This window comes from Cynocephalus volans, chromosome 3, assembly GCF_027409185.1.
Source record: "Cynocephalus volans isolate mCynVol1 chromosome 3, mCynVol1.pri, whole genome shotgun sequence".
Classification (NCBI taxonomy): domain Eukaryota; kingdom Metazoa; phylum Chordata; class Mammalia; order Dermoptera; family Cynocephalidae; genus Cynocephalus; species Cynocephalus volans.
The window spans coordinates 63,613,912-63,634,864 of record NC_084462.1 but is presented as its reverse complement, the minus strand read 5'-3'; the positions used below and the strand labels follow the sequence as shown (position 1 = coordinate 63,634,864).

The 20,953-nt window shown below is 48.7% G+C and overlaps 2 protein-coding genes across 7 annotated transcripts in view; one reads left to right on the top strand and one right to left on the bottom strand.

Moving 5' to 3' along the window:
* The window catches only part of SCAPER (S-phase cyclin A associated protein in the ER), a 491,674-nt gene extending 483,959 nt beyond the window's left edge, over positions 1-7,715 (top strand). For all 6 annotated transcript variants that reach the window (XM_063090894.1, XM_063090891.1, XM_063090893.1 and 3 more), the window contains 3 exons: positions 2,111-2,302; positions 4,770-4,821; positions 7,307-7,715. In XM_063090894.1, the coding sequence (XP_062946964.1) occupies positions 2,111-2,302; positions 4,770-4,821; positions 7,307-7,410 (348 nt within the window). In that variant the 3' untranslated portion in view covers positions 7,411-7,715. The remainder of the gene's footprint in view (positions 1-2,110; positions 2,303-4,769; positions 4,822-7,306) is intronic.
* A 6,407-nt stretch (positions 7,716-14,122) lies between these two features.
* On the bottom strand, positions 14,123-18,951 carry ISL2 (ISL LIM homeobox 2). Its single transcript, XM_063088434.1, has 6 exons — positions 18,894-18,951; positions 17,897-18,086; positions 17,417-17,679; positions 15,336-15,619; positions 14,635-14,802; positions 14,123-14,239 (listed from the first exon to the last, which is right to left on the bottom strand). The coding sequence occupies exons 1-6, from the start codon at positions 18,949-18,951 to the stop codon at positions 14,123-14,125; spliced, it is 1,080 nt and encodes a 359-aa protein (XP_062944504.1).
* Between the last annotated feature and the right edge of the window lie 2,002 nt (positions 18,952-20,953).

Genomic DNA, 20,953 nt, shown 5'->3' with positions numbered 1-20,953 from the left:
GTTGACTGTTCAGCTGTGCTCATGACATCAGGCTGCCACCTCCCTGTGCCACAGACCCACCTGAATTAGCCCATTTAATCTCATTGCTACAGGCTGGCCCCTTTAGGACTTCCTAATCCCATCTCCACACAATGTCTGAAATGTGGTTCAAAGGACAGTGCTCACTAGATGTCTCACTCTGGCTCATAGTCAAGCTGTGGGGGAGGGGGCAGGGGGAAGAGTAAGGGGGCTCTCACCAGCCCTTGTAAACTTCTTACCTGTAACCTGATTAAGTCCTGTCATAGATCGTCCTATCAGTAGAACTCCTTAGCAGAAAGTAACCAAACTGCCTACGTCCATTTACATCTTCTGCAGTCCAGGGACTTAAAAGTAGTGGCCTCTGGCAGGTCATCTCACTGCTCTGCTGGTGACCTCTGTAAACAGGCAACTGATAACCAGCTTTGTTCCTTGAGGGGACCAATAGGTCCCGAAGGGGCTCTGCTGTACCCCAGTGAGGTTCAGGAGTCCAAGTAAGCTCTCATGTTCTGTGCTAATTTACCAGGAACCAGGAATTATCATCTTTGAGTTAACATTGTGCCTGTGCCAACCAGACTGGCCAGTTTAATATCTTTTCAGTTAGTGAATCTTCCAATAATAGCATTTTAACAATGAAATTCCCCCTCCCCCCCAAAAAAAAAACTTGTTCTTAATTTTTGTACAAAGAGGGGGAATAAAAGACTTCTAATAATGGTATCATTATAAATTCTAAAGTGGTGACCACTTGGCTGTGTTAAAAAAATTTGTATCTAAAATAAAGATATAAGTAAATGCTTTATCAATAAAATAAACCATAGGGCATATTTTTCTCAGCCCATGTCAGAAATGGCAGCACATAGTTATGTGTAGAATTGTCACACAATGCGAGTCTTTAAAATTCCTTCTGGATTTGAAGGTATTAACAAGTTCCTATCAACATTCCCTAAAGGTTTTTGATGTCATTTTAGCTATTGAACAAAAATATGTGAACTATTACTTTGTTGATTTTGTTCTTAAACCAAACTGCATTATCATCTGAGAGCATGTTCTTAAAGTATTGTTAAAAGTACTTTGAAAACTTGTAAATCCCTGTAATTTATGTTTCTCCTGCCTCTGCTGTTTCATTCTGTCCTTCTGGTTTTAATTTGAATGCAGTCCTGTCTGGGTGTGTACCTGTAAAATTGTGTTTTTGCAAGTACAATTTACAGTCTTGACCTTAGGTTTTACAGTGTTCCGAACCTTCTAGGAGCTTCCTCCTATACCATGAAGTGGGCTTTGGGTCACCCAGCTCTTTCATATTAGAACTGTCTAATCAAGGTTACTTGAAACAGATCTGATTTTGACATTTCTTAGTTTACTATGCAGGCCTAGGGAGTAAATTAGGAGAGTTTCCCTGCAAACCCATTAATTGCATTGCCCCATTTCTTAAAATGTACACAGTTGTAAACCTAGACTGCTTCAAGACAACAGTCTCATTTATCTAAACAATTCTCCTTTTAGACTCAATGGCACTGATGGAAACAAAGATAAGGAGTATGGATTGGAGGAAGGATCTTTGGGAGCCTGTACTGCTAAAATTGTTCCCATTCCCTTGCAATCTCCTTTTCTTTCTAGGACTTGCCTACATACAGAATAGGTCTGTCTGCATTCAGTATATTCATTGAACTAGGTTAAAAGAAGACTACAGTGGGCAGAACCATAGGAGAGAGTATCTTACTTTCTCATGAATGAGTTCATGCAGGTTTTAAGGAATATGGCTACTCTAAGGAAGTGTGGGGAGCACTTTGTTATCCATTTCATAGGCATCTTCTCTCTGTGGCAGCTGTGTCCTTTATCACAGATTGTAATAATTTTTAAATGGCTGCAAAACTTTTAGAATCTTTTCCTTAAGTTGGGAAAGATTTTTTTTTCTTCTTCTTTCAAAAATCACTTAAATTAAGCTCTGGTAAGGAGTTAGGAGTCTTCATCTTTACACTCCATCAGCATGTTCTCCATGGTTCTAACAGACACTCTGCAGGGAAGAGGGTGGAGAGGGGGTGGTGAGGGGCAGGCCAGCACGTTTTGACAGTTGACGTGGGCTCCTTCTCTGTTTCAGGTAATCGTGCAGTCCGGCCGCCACCCCACAGTGCTGCAGAAGCTCTGCCAGTTGCCCTTCCAGTATTTCAGTGACCCACGGCTGATCAAAGTACTGTTCCCTTCTCTTATTGCTGCTTGTTACAACAACCATCAGAACAAGATCATTCTGGAGCAAGAGATGAGCTGCGTTTTACTGGCTACATTCATTCAGGTACCTTCTACATTATGCCTAATTCTCTGGCTTTATATGTAAACTAATGTGATTGAAAAGGAAAAGTGAACCAGTTGTTTATTCTTGCCTTCCATGATACCTTTTAAAAACTTCAGGTATTTCCGTGCTTAAAAATTAGTTTCTAAAATATCAGGATAGTTTCTAAAATATCATTAATAGAACTGGGGTTGACTGTGCTACAACTTCTACATGGAAGATTTCAAGGAAAGGATATTTTTCCAGTGAATGAAACGGCAACATGCCTCAGGAAATGTTTTTAAAAGACTGCCAGACTTCTTTAAGGCTTTAACTTTCACATTTATCTTACATTTTGTCTAGCAATAGGGAACAGATAATAATTGCTAAAGAAAGATCAATTAAAACTTTAGTTTATTTGCAAATTTTAAAATAAAAATGATTCTCATATATATGCACGTGTGTAAAATAAAAATGTGTTATATTGCTTTTTTTAAAAACTTAAAACTTTTAAGTACAGCCTTATATTTTTCTGATCCAGTTAAATTCTGTAGGACTGGAATCAGCATTAGTGCTATAGCAAAGTAATATTTACATATCTAAATTAACTCAGTCAACTGATAATAGAAGAATCAAGTTGACTGTCCTTTAACATTTGCTAATAACTAATCCTGTAATTTTTTTCTTTCTTTCTTTTTTTTTTTTTTTTTTTTGGTCATTGTTGATCATTATTTACTGAAATTTCCCATTTTCTTTCAAATGTTCCACCATAGAATCAATGTATTTTTGCTCTGTGATGCGCAAATGATTAGTAGACGATGCTTTCTGTTCTTCATAATAATGAAACAGAAAGCAGAGTTCTGTATTAGTATTGTTCCATATTCTGGCTAATATACATCACAGTCAAAAGGGTGTGATAATGCCCAGCTGTTTGGGAACTACAGGGCATGGCTAAAGAGTTCCCTAAGCCTTTTTCACCTTAGACAACAATTAGTAGTTTACATTTTCTAAACTATCCTGTATTAGATGATCAATTAAAAAACACAGCTAGATCAATTGTTTAGAAATGTTTTATTTTCAGTTTAGTTGTCCTGTTTGAGTGTGGATTCCATTTTCTGAAAAGTTTTTCAGTCAGATATTCAGATCTCTACAATGTGAACTTTCAAAAACTGTCTTATAGTTAAATTAAAATCTTAATAAAATCTTATAGTATATAACCACACCAATGCTTAGGATTCTTCATATATTCTTAGAGCCTTAGGATTATATTAAATAGAAAATGCATTATAGAGAATTTTAAGACTGTGATCTGTTAAAATTCAGATTATTCATTCTTTCATTCAACAGGTAATTCTGAATGTCTGAGGTATGCTGGGCACTGCGCTAGGCACTGGGAATACAGCAATGAATAAAACAGATAAAAATTCCTGCCTTCACAGATCTTTTATTAAAGTGGAGGGAGTCAAACAATAAACTAGAAAAATCAATTTTTAAAAAAAGCATGTCAGATAGTGATAAATGCTGTGGAGAAAAGGCAGAAAAAGGGGCTAGGGACTATGGGGAGGTGATGTGCAGTTTTTTATGGTGTGAACAGAGTCCCCCAAAAATACTGCTGTTTGAGCAAAGACAATTTTGCACCTGTACCAATTAGTTCCTTACATTTTCAACTGCTTAGAAAACAACTTATAAAAATACAAATGATATCAGAATGTAAAGATCGTATATATTTCTGTTTTCATCTGATATTGATCACAAAGTACTTCTAAGTCCACCTTTCTCTATAACAAAAAAAAATCCATATTTAAGGCAAATTTTGTAAAAGCTACAGAAATTTCTTATATTGCTTATTTGAGATAATGGAGTTAAGTTTTTTTTCTATAAATAATTGTGCTGAAGAGAATGAATATACATTGGATTTGAGATTAAAAAATAGTTATTCAAGTTCTCCATGTGTTAGATTATTAATAGTCACTAGAAAATGATGATAAAATAGGAACTGACGGTTTTTCATAGGTTTCTGTAGATTTACATATTATATACTACATTTTTTCACTTTCTATCTAAAATTACCAGACTTTAAGATTTAGCTGCAGAATGTGTAAGTGCTTTTATAGTTGTATTTTTTTAATGTTAAAAAAATGGTTATTCAAGACATGGTTATTTAAAATGACCATTAAAAATCTGTTGATATTTTAAGATAGTAAATTTTGCTTAAGTTTTTAGTTTATTAAATATAAAATAAAGTTGTAGTCTTCAAAGTAGGCAGCAACCTGGCCCCTGGTGATATTTAGCAAGATTTAAGTCATCACTATCTGGTTTAAATTTACGAGAACCCAGATTCCATAAAGTCAGTTTCTTCAGCTTTCCATATCTGGGCTCCAAATTATTCATGCAAAGTGGTTGCATGAATCAGAAGTACATCTAAAGCTGCCCTTAGTAAAATTCTCTGTTCATAGCACTGATATAAACACACCTTTCTTTTCTCACACAGGATTTTGCACAGACTCCAGGTCAGTCAGATAAACAGCCTTATCAGCCCAAAGGTACGTCTCTCTTTAAATTAAATTTCATGTGTTTGTTAGCCAGATGGACATGTTTCTCACCTCTTTCTTCTGGAACTGTTAGAGAAATCAGTTTAGTACATCACCTAAAATATTTGCAAGTTAGACACCAAGGATACTTAAGTGAGTAAAGGAATGATTTCATCATAAAGCACAAGTGCATCAGAATATACAGAGACGCATGGAAGTAAAAGAAAAGCACAAAACGTCTTTGTGTAATTTATACTCACCTCATGCAAAATATATTAAATGGTAAATAATTACTAAAGAGCCACTTTTTAATATACTGGACAATCAGATAATTGAGACTGACCTATATGTCTCTCATAAATGCTGAAATTACACTGGTTTGGTTCCTATCCATGTTTAAAGTTATCAATGATAACAATCCATATTTTCCCTCTAAATTCAAGTACTTCAACTTCTTTATTGAAAATACAGATGCTCCTCAACTTACAGTGGATTACATCCCAATAAATCCATCGTAAGTTGGAAATATAATGTCAAAAATATATTTAATACACCTAACCTACCAAATAACATAGTTTATCCTAGCCTACCTTTAACATACTTAGAACTCTTACGTTAGCCTACAGTTGGGCAAAATAATGTAACACAAAGCCTATTTTATAATAAAGTGTTGAATATCCTATGTAATTTACTGAATCCTGTACTGCAAGTGAAAAATGGAATGGTCGTATGGGCACTCAAAGTATGATTTCTACTGCATGCATATCGCTTTCGCACCATCTACACTTGATCTTAGCCAAAAGGCCGAGAAGCGATTTTCGCACCATCTTAAAGTCAAAAAATCGTAAGTTGAACCATTGTGAGAGAGAGACTGTAATTGTTTTACATGGAGAAAAAATGCCATCAAATTAGCAGAGTTTGGGCCTATTTACAAGCTTTTTTTTTTTTTTTTAATACTGTTGTGTTCCTGCTGAGGTGTTTCCTGCAGTCAGAGTTGGGGATTTAGAATCTTAAACTGCATTTTTTACTTTCTTAAATATTCTGCTACTTAGACCGTAACTGAGAAGTACAAGTTGTTCTTTGTCTGGCTGTCATGACAGCATCTCTGATTAATGAGACCCTAATCCAAATTTTCCCCAATTCTTCCATTAGTTCGATAGTCTTTAAAGTAGCCATTCAGAGGCCCACTCCCAGCAGGACCCTCTCTTGGAGGGGGAGTTACTCTGGACTCTATTATTAAAAAAAAAAAAAAAAAAATCTACAGTGGGCAGGTGTTGAAAAGTACATAGAAGAAAATATAACTAAAGCTGTTACAATATCATGAAAAAATGTCATGTTTTGTTGACTCAGGTACTCAGAAAAGTAAACAAAAAGCTATGCAACTTTTCAGAAATTCAAGTCAACACCACAAACCATACCATTTGCCTAAGCCAGAATTAGTGTGCAAGTTCGGTTCTGCCCTGACTCAGTCACAGCCCTTTTTTTTTAAAGCTCTGGAGGACACTTGGGAGAAATCAGCATAATATGCTACTATTTCTTACAAAACAATTTTTAAAATTTGAATATATGAAAATCTTAGAAAACTCTTCTAATGTATTTATTTTCAATTGTACAGTGCTTTTTTTTTTTTTTTTTTTTTGGTCAGTAAGAAGAATAGACATTCTTTTTTCTTACTCTTTCTCCTGAACAAGAAGATGAGTCACCATTTGTGGCATATCTGGAAGGCACAGTCCCAGGAGCTACCTCTGTCTGGTTGGTGGACTGAGGCCTGTGGAAGTCTCAACCTTCTTTCTTTTCCAAGGGACCATCTTCTCTGATTTTCATGCTTTCCCCAGTTACAGTAGGCTTAACCCACGGAACAGCAAATGGGGAATTGGTCTCTGCTTTGCTCAGAGAAAACCATCACTACGTTAGTGATGCATAGCTCATAATATGTTTACTTGATTTTTTTTTTTTAAATGATGATACCTCACTAAATTGACAGTTTGGACCTTGGACATCTGTTCCCCTTTTGCTTAGATTAAGTCCCCATAAAATGTCTCAAAACATTTTGAGTTTGTTGCTTAGGTAAACCTCTAAGAGTAAAAGGTGCTTATTGCTGAGAAGGATTTTTAGTTTTCAAATACTCACTGCTCACTGACTGCCCAGCTATGAGATTGCTTTGCCTGTATCACTGGCCAGTAAAGCTCCTAATCATTCCCTCTGCTTTGTTGGGCAACTAAATGCCAGATTTGAACAATGTTAAAGTTATGCTTAAACTAAATTCATGTTTTAAGTTTAATAGACTATTTTAGAAAACATGTCACTATTTACATACAGATTTCCCCCTTTCAAGGCTAACTCAGGATAGAATATGTGAGTGTCATTTTATTTTGTTCACCATATGTATTTTCTCTATCTTTTATTCTGGTGTCCAGAAACAATTTTTTTTCATGTTTATAAGTTTAATTTCTTAAACTTCAAAGATGTTAACTCTTCTCTCTTTTTTTACTCTCAGGAAAATGCTTTGGTTCCGAAGACTATCTTGAGCTGGTTAACAGATTTCCTCAGCAGGCCTGGGAAGAAGCTCGACAGTTTTTCTTGAAAAAAGAGAAAAAATAAATGTTTTGGTTGGTTCTGTATTTGAGTACCCTTGTTATATTATTGTAATATTTTAAATTGTTCAAACAAATGTTCTAACTGTTCCTTAAGAAACTCATTTCCACATGTTTATACACTCCCTCTGCACTGTAGATATGGTACATACTTTGCACTATTTATAATACTGTAGATACTTTAATGTTCTACTTTCTAATTTTGCAAGTTGAGTTTATTTCCTTGATGCACAGTATTTTGGAGTTTGGTAACTTCCATCCTACAATTATATATAATTTGCATTTGTAACATGGGTGAAATTAGACATAAAATTAGCAAGTCTGTTTTGTTCTTGTAATAAAATAACTTATTCTATTACAATGTTGACTTTTTATGTTAAGGCAATATAAATTTGAAAGAAAAATGTTAAGTCCGACTCCTGAAATATCTTAATTAAAGACTTAATTAAAGTTTACCTGCTTTAAATTTTCCATTATAAGGTTTGGAGTAAAGATGCTTACAACAGTTTTCCATTCTAATTACATAATATGTTTTGGGAGCTATTTGAGATTAATTTAGAGCATTGTATTCAATGGCCTACCTAAACTTTTCTAGCAGATAATACTGAGAATCTCTGTTAGCAATGCTGAACTGAAATTATTCTCCAGAATAAATGTTAGGGATCCAGAAATTTCAGTCACAGGGAATCACCCTCGAATATTTTCTCAAATAATTGTGAAATGAAGCAACACTGCAGTAAAAGTAAAACATAAGGTCACAATGGCTCTGAACAAAAGTTTCAAACTACTGAGCACCGCTCCCAGTAGAGCACGCGAAGTTTCTGCATGGGAGGTGTTGACCTTTTCATCTTTTTCTCATCGTTTCTCCCCCTCAGCTGATGGTCCGTGCTAAGCCGTTCACTGAGTGACATCAGTAATAATTTCTGTCAGATAAGGATCAGATAAGGATCAAACATTAGCAAGAAAAAAAAATCTGGTTGGAAAAATTTGATCTGAAAATGTATCAGGCTCAAAGACTATCTGGGGAAAGCTGCAATATGTTTTTTGAAAGCAAACTTACCTGCCTAATGTTCAGGACACTTCTTTTTGGAGCCTCACAAAGCTGCCGAGTTAGGTATATGCTGTTTTTACTTCTTTGCAAATCGAGAGAGAAGAAAGAGGTCCGATTTCAAGAAAAAGGAAAGCGACCTCCTTCCGGCGCGCTCGGCACTGCCGCCGCCGCGGGACCCCGGCATCTTCCGGGCTCAGCCCGGCCGGGCCCCCGCCCTGCGAGTCCCGAGCGCCGCGGCTGGAGGGTGGGGCCCGCCAGCTCCAAAGCCAGCGGGACCGGCTCTCGAGAGGCCCCTCCCGCCCCGGGCCGCCGGGGAGCAGCCCTCGGGACTCCGGCCGCGGGGCGCGCCGAAACGCCTCCCGCCGCGCCCCGGGAGGCCGAGGGCTGGGCCCGCCGCCCGCACCGCAGCCCTGGCTCCTGCAGACCCGGCGAGCGGCCCGCGGGGCGGCGGCAGGTGGCCGCGGCGGCTCCTTTCCCGCCTCCCAGCCGCCGCGGGCGCCCCAACCTGGAAAGGCGTCCCGGCTGCGGCGGCCGCGCAGCTAAAGGAATCGTCAAGTATTTATAAAATTTCTTGAGAAACGCTTCACAAAAGAATAGGCTTCTTATCTGGTCGGAAACTTGCCAAAAAGCCGTAAATAAATGAGACAGCTGTGATTAACCTCCCAGAAACCGTACCAGAATTGGACATTAAACATTTAATTGAACGGTCGCACTGCCCCCACTCGTCCCGGAGAGGAGGGGACCGAGAGACGAACCCGGGCGCGCCCCGCCGGGAGCCGGCCACGGTCCCGGGGTCTCAGGTCCTCTGACGCGCGCTCCAGCTCTCCTGGGTTCTACGACTTCCAGACTCTCCGAAGACCGGGGGAGCGCGACGCCCAGGTGAGCGCGGGCGTATCTTGTGCCAACGTGCGGGGATGCAGCGGCAAAACCGGGCGGGGGCCGCCTCCCGGGGCTCCCGCGGCTCAGGCGCCACAGGAGGAGCACCGGGCCGAGGCGAAGGGCCCCCGCTGGGTCCAGCCCGTGCAGCCGACGGTGCGACTGGACACGGCCGGGCAGAAGCAACCGTTTCGCCCGGGCTTTAGAGCCCAGAACTGGAGTCAAATAGGAAAAAGCTGCCCGAGGCCCCAAAGCAGAGACATTTGAACGCCCAACTCCATTGCCCAACTGAATTTCCTGCTCCGGGCAGCAGTTCGCTTTCCCGTGAGTTCTGCTGGGCCCGTCACCCCGGACAGGATGTCGGAGTCGCTCGAGCCCTCCAGACACTGGCAGTCGGGGGCTCTGTGACCTCGAACCCTGGACCTGGTCCCCGTTGAGTTTAGAACTGGACCCCTGCCTCCCCTAACGCCCTTTCCTTCCTTCAGCAGCGCAGCTGGGAAAACCACCTGGGTCATTTCGTCCAGGGCTCTTTGCCACACTCCCGGAAGTCTTGGGTCTAGATAATCCGGGAAGAAATTACTTCTCACCACCCCTATTCTTCTACTTCCCTCCCCCTGCCCCTCCCTACCCACCCCACCCTCATGTCCTAGCACTGGGGTCTCCTGTCTTCTGTACACAAAGCACACCTTAATTTAAACATCCTGGTTCGCACTGGGCTCCCGCGCTCACTCCTTGATCCACTCTCCCGCCAGCTGCTGACCTCCGTGACCAGGAGGTACCGTGGCCGAAGGCTAGACTCGCCTAGCACTGCCACCTCTCTGGCAGGATTGCTGCTGGAGACCCAAACGTGCTTCATAGATTGAGCCGCTCCCCACCTAACTCCACATCTGGATCCCAATGGGGTATTTCCTTCTACTCTTTCTTGCACCCATTCCTACTCTCAGTCTAACTCTGTTTATCTTCATCTTCCATGCGCGGTCTCCATCAACAAGGTGCTGCTGGTCTGTAATTGGTCACACAATCCTCATTATTGCACTGAATCCCAGTATTTTCAGGAAAGTTTACGTTTACATCAATCAGACCCATATTTGAAAGCCTCTAATCTTCCCTGCATCAGCTTAATAAACTCTGAATTTCCTGCTTTTATCACAAGTCCACTGGGAACTTCTCTGCAAATAGTTATTCGTCCATTGTTTCCTCTCTCCAGCACACTGCTACTCAGCTAACTCTCTTGCTTTCTTTAGTGAACACTCATATGGGAAAATACAGCTAACTAAATGTGTGGCAGTTTATGTCTCCCCTCAGCAGCAGTGACAGAATCTCAAATTTTCTAGAGAACAATCTTAGACAATGTCTCATTTAAATCCAGTATTTGCAGCTCTGACAAAATTGAGCTTTAAGTTATTCCATATTCAAAACTGAGGCTGATTTCTGTTTCACAACCCATTAAATATTAAAGTTCATTGGGAATACTGCCACAGGGATTCTGAATCTCCCAGAATTATGCAGTCTTACAATATGAATTAAATTTTGTGGTATAACAGCCATAAATTTTTCCATCTCTAGAATCCCTTTCCTGCCTCACTTACATAGAACTATCCAAATTGTTATATAAATATTCTGAGAAAATCTTCTAAAGTTAATCTAGCTAAATAACTCTCATTTTCCTCTTTCACTGAATTTTTACTACACAACTGTGTATCTAACATTAAAAGTTCAGTAAGCATAAAATACAACACTTGTAATTGTTGCAGGTAATTTAATTTACAGGGAAATCCCTACTGCATTACAGAAGATGTTTAAAGATGACCTGGGAAACAGTAAAGCTGATATTTGTTAATGTAACTAACCAACTGACACTTCACTAGGGACCATTATAATAAGGCTTCAGAATTAAACGCTTTCTGTGGAAACCCACATAGAAAACTGTGTCCCCCTTTGGGTGGCTAGCAAGTACAGGAGAGAAAAGTTTGTGAAATACAAAGAGACGGGCATCTTAATACACAATAACCACTTTCATCAGGGTAATTTCCCAGTACTCAAAAAAAAAAAAAAAAAAAAAAGACACTCATAAATATCACAAAGAAGAATTAGATTTTTGATTTACAATGATGAGGGAAGATATCATGTAATTAGATAGGTAGATGTTTACATTCCTAGCATTAAAATACTGCAGTATGTCAAAAGCAAAAATTCAGAGCTAATTAACCATTAATGATATTCTTTATTCAAAAACCTGTTTCCTTCTTAATAAAAACATGAGAAAACCCAATATTCTGGATAAATCAAAAATTTTCTACAGTAAGATTTACTGGAAGTTCAGTCCCCTATCCAATCACCAACCAGAAGGCAAAAGGAGAAGTCTGTATTTCTGTGTGGGAGGGAATGGTCTAAGTTAAGGGAAGGAAGCCTCAAAGAACCCAGCCCTGATTATTAAAGCCGTTTCTGGGCACTTGAGAGGTAAAGCTGGTCCTCATTAACCCTGCATATCTCTTCCCTTATCTCTAAGTTTGCAGCACCATTTCCTAAATCCCGAAGAAGGGGAACGTTCCCTCTAATATTTGTGCTAGCATCACCTTGACTTTCAGGAAGTAAAATATAAATGGGGCTCAATTTTCCCACCTCCCGGTTTCATTTTAATAATTACCATCTCTAATTGGGGTTAGGGGAGAGTGGGTGTGTGTGTGACGGAATCCTGCCAAAAGCTCTGCTAAAAAAAAAACCCGCAGTGGCCTCTGGCCATCCAAGCAGAAGGCACCTACTCGTCTATCCGGCGACTGCAGCTGCCCCTCAGAAAAGCTTTCCTTACCAGCCCATAACTAAACTAAGGTAGCAACTGTCCCCTACCTAGTTAGGGCGTTGCCCTCTTTCAAAAGAAACCCCGGACAAAGAAGGATGCACTAGTGGGTCATTTAACTCGAGGGACAAGGAAATGGAAACTCAATGCCAGAGATTGTTATGAGGGTGGTGGATTGGCTGGCAATCTGGCAGCTTCCTGAGTCCACCAAGTGAAGGCTGGTCTTGGAAAAGAACTGTCCCAGGCTGCCAAAGGGTTAAATATTTGTAAAGAGTAAAACCTGAGCCTCTCGTTGTTGTGTGTGTGTGCTTGCCCGGGGGCCAGCTGGAGATTCAGTACCTCTCGGTTATTTCCTGCGATCACTAAAGCCAGTTTTCAAGAAAACAAGTCGCAGGGGTTTGAAATGTCACACCAAGTGACCTGGGCACGGCATATCCAGGGGCCATTCCCAGCCCCCTACATTTCGGGTCTGGAAAGAAAATAAACCAAGGACACGCCAGACTGGTTCTGGGTGGACTTATTTTCCCCGGCAGCCGCGATCCTAGCGGGGGCTTGTTGTGGCTCCTTCAGTGTATCGCTTGCAGGTGATGCCAAGTGCAGATAAGAAGCCGCCGCCCGGCCTTCTCCTCTGTCTAGACGGGGGAATTAATAAATGCAGCGAGATGGATCACGACGCGCATCCACTCCGGGGACAGCGCGGAGGACGAGCCGTCACGGCCGCCGGATCCGGCAGGGGTCGGCCCCTTGTTCGCCTCAGGCCCGCGGGCCGGCCTCGCTGCTCAGCGGCAGGGCCCGGGTAGCAGGCGAGGCGCCCGGGGCTGAGAACCTCCCGACCGACGGGCAAAGCAGCGCCGGGAGGGCCGTAGTGCGCCAGGCCGAGAGGGGGGCGAGGGGTCGACGCAGGGGGGCCCGGCTCCTGGAGCGGGGCGCGCAGGGCTGAGAACGAGACTCGCCCCCGCGAGGCGGACCGCAGGCCGGGGTCTGCCGCACCGCAGCCCCCGAGCGCTGCGGGTGTCGCCCAAACGCGGCCACCTCGTCGGCCTCGCGGGCCTTAGCCGCCAGGGGCCCGGGCAGCGGCAAACAGGCAGCGCGCGCGGACTCCGGCAGGGCCTCGGCGCTCGCACAGCAGGGGGCGCCCACGCCCGGCCCCGCCCCGCCCCCGCGCGGCGCCCAATCCCCGCCGGGCCCGCCCGGGAGCACGCGGGGCAGCCGCGCACGAGGTGCGGGCGCAGGCCGCGGGGCCAAGCGCGGGGCCCGGGCCGCCCGCTCCGCGGTGACTCGTTTTCGTTGAAACCAGCCCGACTCTTGGGCCCGCGTGCGTCCGGCCTTCCCGCTGCGCCAATAGCACACAGGAGCCGCATCGCACCGGGTTATTATTATTTTTTATTAAGATCAAAATATTCGTCCCACTATGAACTGGCTGTGTCACAATAAATAACAATAACTTACGTTTGTTCGGCAAAGGCCCACACACTGTCCTTCGTCGAATGATAATTTAAGACATTTTCAAGGAAAGTCTCGTTTCTACTTTTTCCCAGCAATCATGCGCTTTGGGGAGTTTTGAGTGTGCCTGGGGTTCTTCCCTTCCTCTTCCCCACCGGAGCCCGGGCCAAGCCGCCTGGGGGGCGCGGGGCGGGGATGGGGCTGGCCCCGCGTGCTCTCCGCGCCGCGGTGGGTGCGCCGGGAGATGCGGCGGCGGCGGCGGCGGCCACGCGCAGCGCGGGAGAGGAGAGGGCAGCGCTAACCCTGGTAAATCCCAAATTCTGGCTTTGAAAAAATAAATGTCCTCGAAGCAGGGGTCTCCAGTTCGGTGAAAGCGAGTTGCGTCCTGGCGCTTTTGGCTGTCCTGACCGTCTCTCTGGGTCCTCTCTCTTTAAATAACAACAATAATAATTACAAAGGCGAGAGAGCTTTCGGAGCTGGAATGGCCTGAGCATAGGTGAGTCTCATGCAGGGAGCATGCGAGGTCCGCGGGCTGGCAGGGCGGGGTCCCCCTCACGTCTCCACGGGACTCGGCACCATACTGTTGGGAGTGTCCGGGAGCTGCGAGGACAGGGAGGTCACATCGCTGCCGGAAGAGTTGCCTAGGGAGCCGGACTCAGAGAAGGAGACCTGGGGCGGCGGAGACACCAGAAAGGAGCGGATGAAGACGCGCCCGAGCTGGTGCTCCGACGCCGCGTGCTCCGAGTCCGGGAGTGTCCCTTGGAACCGGACGCCGGCAGAAGGAGGGCAGGTCCCCAGGCGCACGCAGGGGGATTAGGGCGGGGGCGCGGTTGGGGTAATCCCGCGACCTCTCCTGCGCGGGCTTTAACCCAGGGAGGCCTGGTTCAGGGCGCATTATGGGCTGGGGTGAGGTTACAGGCTCTGCCACTAGCCCCCTTGCCTACGGTTGTCCCCTACCCTTCATCCCATTGGAAGCCCCACTTCCTCCCCGCCTCGGCTAATTGTCTAAATCCCCACCCCACCCCCAGGGTCCCGAGGTCCGGCCGGGCAGGGCAGGGCCTCACCAGCTGTTGGAAGGCGGGTTGGTCCAGGTCACTCTGGAGGGCGAACTCGCTAAGCGCTTTCCACGGCGGCTGGTACGTTTGTACTTCGACTGCGCTGCCCTGCACGGCGCTCTCGTGGCGGATGGGGCTGCCAGCCACCAGGGGCGTCCCGGTCAGTCCCTGGAGACTCTGGGGGGCAAGCAGAAGGCGGACGGCACTCGAGTTAGGTCTTGCCTTTTCTGCCACCTTTGAGACTGGGGCCCCGGGTATTGGGGTGTGATTTGGGACCTGTATTGATTCGGGGGAGGCGCACACTCGACCGCACTCGTTAGAGTCCTCCTTCCCCACCAGGGATACCCCGGGGTCCGCAAATCCGCCACCACGGGCCAGCCTCAGTATTGGGAGCTAACCACCCTGCAAGAGAAGGCGAGGCCTGCTATCCCAGCCTCAGCCAGGTGTGCCGAGAGAAGGACACAATGCCGCTGCACACATCCATGACGCCTTGGGCTCCTCGCTGGGCCTGGGACCCCCCAACTAGGGGCTGTCGCTGAGGAGAAGATCCGACCTCTGACAATAATTAGGGCACTTTGAACCCCAAGGCAAGCCTTGCTCTGAAGTTACAGACGCACGCTCTTTGGAGGGTCCAGTTCTCCCTGGATCTCCCCGGAGCCCGCCCAGAAAAGGGCACGCAGATGCGGCGGCGCGAACGCGAGGCCCCTCACCGTCTTGTCGTTGTGCTGCTGCTGCTGCAGCTGCTTCATAAGAATGGATTTTTTCTTGTCCTTGCAGCGCTTGTTCTGGAACCAGACGCGGATGACCCGCGGGCTCAGGCCGGTCATCTCGACGAGCTGCTCCTTCATGAGCGCATCGGGCCGCGGGTTGGCGGCGTAGCACGTCCGCAGCGTGTGCAGCTGCTTCTCGTTCAGCACAGTCCGCACGCGGGTCGTCTTCTCCGTCTGCTTGTGCACGTGCGGGCGCAGCGAGGGCTGCCGGCCCGACCCCGGGTCTGCGAGGACAGGGTAGGGGCGAGAGGTGAGAGAAGGGCCGCCACCCACCCCCCGGCGCCCAGCCTTGGGGAGGCCGCGCTCTCCGGGGCCCGATTTCGTTTCTCTTCTATTGCGTTTGTTTCGTTTTATTGCTCGTCTCCCTCTGCATCTGTTCGCCTTACCCGGAGGGAGCTGAACACTTTCGTCCTTTCCCTCACTCACCGGCCGGCCGCCCCGCAGCCATCTCTCCGGGGAGCAAGCGGGGAGCTCCGCGCTAGGCCGCTGCGGGACGGGAGTGGCCGCTCGGGGCTATGCCTCCTCCACTCCCAGAACCCTAGGAGGGCCGGCTTGGGCCCCGCGGGACGAGCGAAGCCCTCCGGAAGAAGTCGGAGTTTCAGAGGAAGAGAAAAAGGAAGGAGGCGCGCCCGGGACTCCGGAGCGGGAAAGGGACCGACGCGGACCCGGCACGCAGCGCTGCTCGGGAACCGGGGTTCGTCTCCCGCTCCCGGGGGCCTAGGAGAGAGGGCCCTTCCACTTCGTTCAGAGCCTACTCGGACAGGGCCGCTCCATGTGTCGCGAAGACCCGGCCTGGGGCATGGATGGGCCTCCAGGGTTCGGAACGGTCCCTTCCTGCCTGCCCCTGGGTCTCGGTCCCCAGGTCTCCTCCGTCAGGCTCCAGGTTTCCCGGCCCTGTGGCCGCCCGCCCTCCGCGCGTGCGCTGCCGCTGGCACTCTCCTTGCCTGGCCTCGGGTTCTCTCAGCCTCCGGGACTCGGAGCCTGATTCCTGCAGCCCGGAGCCCTCAACAAACAAAGGGGACGCGCTCCGAGATCCGAGGCAGGAGCGCACCTAATACCCGCTTCATCCCGTTTCACATCCCCATCCGAACCTGGTCTACACAGCCACGGATATACGTTGCACTGTTTAGATTTATGTCCCCCTCTAGACATGTCTAGGTGTGGATAAATATTTACAAATAGGCCACCCAGCCCAATTTCCTTCTATAGGGAGGAAACGGAGATCCAGGAGAGGAGGAGCACCGCAAGGCCACGGAGCCCCAGAGACTCGGCCTGATCTAGAGAGCTGTGCTGCAGGCCCGTGGCTACCCGGGGGACAGGGACTGAGGTACTGCTGTTTCTCACCACCCCACCTGCTTGTGCTCACACACTCAGACCCCGTCTCTGGGCAGCTCCTGATTAGGACACAGAACATCCTCCTGCGGTGTTTTCTATGCTACCTTCCACCTTCCACCGTGCCTTTATACTTTCTTCCCCCTCCTGCCGTACCCCCCAGGAGAACCTGGCTAAATAGTTCATCAAACTGGGCCTCAAAACACAGACACCATTTTACCCGAGGGCTCCGGGCTGGCTGAGCCCAAGCCCAGCTCCCTGTTGGAAGCTGTATGACTTACGTACATACCCCAGGGCAGACCTATCTTTCCTTTCTGATAATAACACATATTCCTCGAAGAAATTTCGAACACAAGTCCCCCAGACAGGCACCACTTAAGATTCCCGGTTGTCATTCACTCTCCTGCCCCCAGAACTGTGTCCCACCTCCTTCTGGTCACGGAGAACACAATTCTCCACCATTCCCCCTGCTCACGCGCTCACACACACCCAGTTTCTCCCCTGCACACGCGAGCACACACGGCGTGTTCCTAGCACACAGTTCTGCCCTCACACAGAAAACGCACTACCCCGGCAGACGGAACCACACGCAAGTGACGACTTCTCACCAGCAGCACAAGCACCCTACACACACGCACACACCACTCACCCGGGCGCGGGCGGTGCGGGCCCCGGTGCCCGCGGCTTACCTGGCAGATGCAGGCCGCGGGCGCCGGGGAGCGGGCCGGGGCTGCGCGGGCTGCCGGCCGCGGCGCGCTCGAGCAGGAGGCCGTGGTCTGCGCGGCAGAGCAGCTCGTGCTCCCGCAGCGAGAACTCGTCTCCAGGCAGCAGCTGGCGGCTGCACACGGAGCAGCGGAAGCACTCGATGTGGTACACGCTGTCCCGCGCCCGCATCACCAGGTCGCTGCTGCTGAAGCCCACCTGGCACTTGGCGCACTTGATGCCAAACAGCCTGCGGGCCCAAGGCGCAGGCGGCGTCAGAGCCGGGCCTGCGTCCACCCTCACCTCCCGGGCTGCCACTGGCTGGGGTGGGGGGCGCGCGCCCAGGACGCTTTGTGGCCCACTAGGAGGCTGCTAGGACTCGCCTAAGGTCGGGGGGTTTCTCGGGCCCGGAGGGGCGCGCGGGCAGGCGGCGGGCGGTAGCCCAGCCAGGCTTCCCGCGGCCTCACCTGACGTAGTCCCGCTTGCAGTAGGTCTTCCCGTCTCTCACAAAGCACGTGCACGTCTCGTCCAGGTACTGGCTGCACTCGGCGCACTTGAGGCAGGCGGCGTGCCACTCAAGGTCAGGCGACACCCGCAGGATGAACTGGTCGTGGATCTGACTCCCGCAGCCCACGCACATGGCCGTCCCGGGCTTCTCTGCCGGGGAAGGGCGCGGGGCCCGCGTCAGGCCTGGCTGCCGGACCCCGGCCGGCCTCGGCCACTCCAGACCCAGCCCAACCCGCTCGCTTTCTCGCTCTATCTTTCGAGAATTGCGACCCCAAGGAAAAAGAGACGAGCGTTCTAAAGGGCCAGGCATTTGGAAACGAAAAAACAAAATCCTTCTGAATTTGTGAAGGTTTTTGTCTGCTCCCGAATATTTTCGCTATCGCATTCATTGAACACAGCCGTTTCATCGATACATCTTGCAGCCAAACGCTAGCGTGAAGGTGAGAAGAAAGAGCAAGTACACACTTGGGCACTGCGGGCGCCTCCGCATCCATACCCGGCGGCGACGTCCCGGCACTCCCGCCCGCACACTCCCGCTATCCCCGCGCAGACTCGTCACTATCCGCGGAGTCCCCGCTCATCCTCGCGGACATTTCTTAGTTTAAACATCCCAATCAAGCGCGAGAAACCTTCCTAGCTTTGAAAGACTGAAAGCACAAGTAAGCAAACAAAAAAACCCACATCCCTAAATCAGACCTAATTGCCTTAGCGCAAAACAGAAGATTTCACAGCCTGAGGTCAGTCTAGCCGGCTTAAGAAATACTGTTTACTTATCAAATAAAACAACAGGATTCCAGAGGATAAGCAGTCCTACAGGAGAAATGCATTCGTTTTATTTTTTCTCTCCTGTCAAACAGACGCCACTTGTAGATTCCCCAAAACACTCTTCTGCATTAGAAATATTGCATATTAAGCACCCGCATACACACCCACCCACCCACACAGAGAAAGACTTACTCTTGGAGTGATCCCCCATAGCACCCAAAAAAGGATAGTGAAAAATAATATCCACCATGCAGAAAAGAGACGAGCGCAAAGTGTGCGGCCAGGGGCAGAAGGACGAGGGTCGCGCGCCCAGCCTCTGCTCTTTGCTAACTAACTCCTCCTGCCCCGCGGAGTTGAAGGAGCGATTCCGCACCGGCCTGCACGCAGCATGACGTCAGCACGCACTGGCCTCGGCCGGAGCTGGGGGCGGGACCCGTGGCGTCACGAAGCTTCCCCAGAACCGCTGGGGACGCGGGGGAGGTGGTGTGGGCCCCGGGACTGCTGCGCGGGGTGGGTCGGGTGGAGGGCGGGGTGCGGGGAGATTGGCTGGGAAGATGTGGACAGACCCCGATTGGCCCGGAGTGAACAATGGAGCGCAGCCCCCTCCCCCGAGATCTACAAGGATCCTCTCTCCGGTCCCCTGTCGGGCAATCCCGGCTGGACTCGCGTCACCGGCGCCCGGGCTCCGCGGCCGCCGCAGCGCTGAGCTTCCTCTTGGACTCGAGGGGCGGTTTCCCCAGGCGCGCCCGAGCGCGGTGTTGAATGCCTGGGGTGGGGGTGGGGGCCTCTTTTAAAAAGTCCTTCTTTTATAAACTAATAATTAGAAATCCACTCTCGGGACGCGAGAGCTGGGGGAAAGGGAAATCCATTTGGCCGTGACCATCGTCGTCCAGCCGGTCACCTCTCCTCTGGTGAGCCTTTGTTCCCAGGGTCCGAGCTAGAGGGGGAGGTGAGGGAAGGACCACGGGCTTTGGATAAACTCTTTAGCCTTCCCCACCCGCGTCGCCAGTAGAAGACCCCACGTTGGGCCACTGGGTGGGTAGCACCGGAACGCAGACCCCAAACACTCGCCGCGGGCGGGTCCCGATTCGATCCTTGCTGCGCCGCCGCTGCTGCTGCTGCTTCGCTTTTGTTTTTGTTTTTAACTTGACACGGACGCCCTCCATCCTTCCCCTACCCAAAGAGCATAGCTCCTTCTAGGAACGCTGCTGGGATCGAATGTGCGTCCCACTTCCAGAATAAACGATCTTTGCAAACTCGTCTGCTTTAAACCAACTGCAACGCAAATAATCAGAAACGAATGTGGCGCGCGGGGTAATTTACTGCCCGCCCAGCGGCTTGTCAGTCCTCCGAAAACCCGCGACTTCTGCGTCGAGTCCAGGCACTCTCTCAAAGAAATCGCTGTGGGTTTGTTTGAAAGGGTTGAAAGACTGACCCATGAATTATAAATAACATTTATCCGACCGTGGTGTCTGTAGCTGTTTTCCCATTAAAAGGCTTACCAAGAACCTGGCGCGCGTGGGTGGGCGCGGGTTAGCGCCTGGGGACAAAGTGTCTGCCCCGGGATCCCAGACCCAGGCCCAGATCTCCTCCGGCCAGTCGGCCTGAGGGCGCGGTCGGGTGCGGCGGCCCTTCTGCTAAAATCCTGAGGCTGCTTGGCCGGGGAAAGGGTGCAGCCAAGGGAGCAGGGCGAGGCTTTGCACTAGGCTCGGAGTGCTCACGACAATCCCTACTCGGTGATGCTCTGCTGCACGGCCGGTGAGCGTTCATCACCAGCCCCGCCAAGGAGGGGTGGCGTGAAGGCTTTCACTACCGCTTTGGAACGTCTGGTCTCCCCGCCGGTCCGATTCTTCGTCACAGCTTACCAACCGCTCTGCCAACAGGCCATTTCTTGCGTCTTTAGCCACTAGTGCCCCAAACAGCACTCACCCTGAGCACGTGCGGGGCGGGTCAGCGGTTGGGGAGAATGCTGCGTTTGAATGAATCTATGTAAATAAATGGAGGACAGGGGCGAGGGGCCAGGTATCTGTGCACGTGTGCCTGCGCCAGGCCACTTGTGAGACCTCAGGCATCTTAATTTAATTCTCTGTCCCTAAGTTTCCTCATCTGTAAATTGGGAGATAATAATGGTAGCTATCTCTATGTGAAAATTAAACTATTCCCTGCGAAAGGCCTAGAACAATACCTAGCAAATAATAAGTGCTCAATACGTGTTAACTATGATAATTACCATTACGGCTGTTTCTTCGTGT

Excerpts from the sequence above, each read along its gene's own strand:
- ISL2 (XM_063088434.1), bottom strand. The coding sequence starts at position 18,951 with ATGGTGGATATTATTTTTCACTATCCTTTTTTGGGTGCTATGGGGGAT. Across the intron at positions 18,087-18,893 it reads TATGGGGGATCACTCCAAGA|AGAAGCCCGGGACGGCCATG; the intron begins GTAAGTCTTTCT and ends CTTCCCCGGCAG. Across the intron at positions 14,240-14,634 it reads AACCCGCCTTCCAACAGCTG|GTCTCCTTCTCTGAGTCCGG; the intron begins GTGAGGCCCTGC and ends CCGCCGCCCCAG.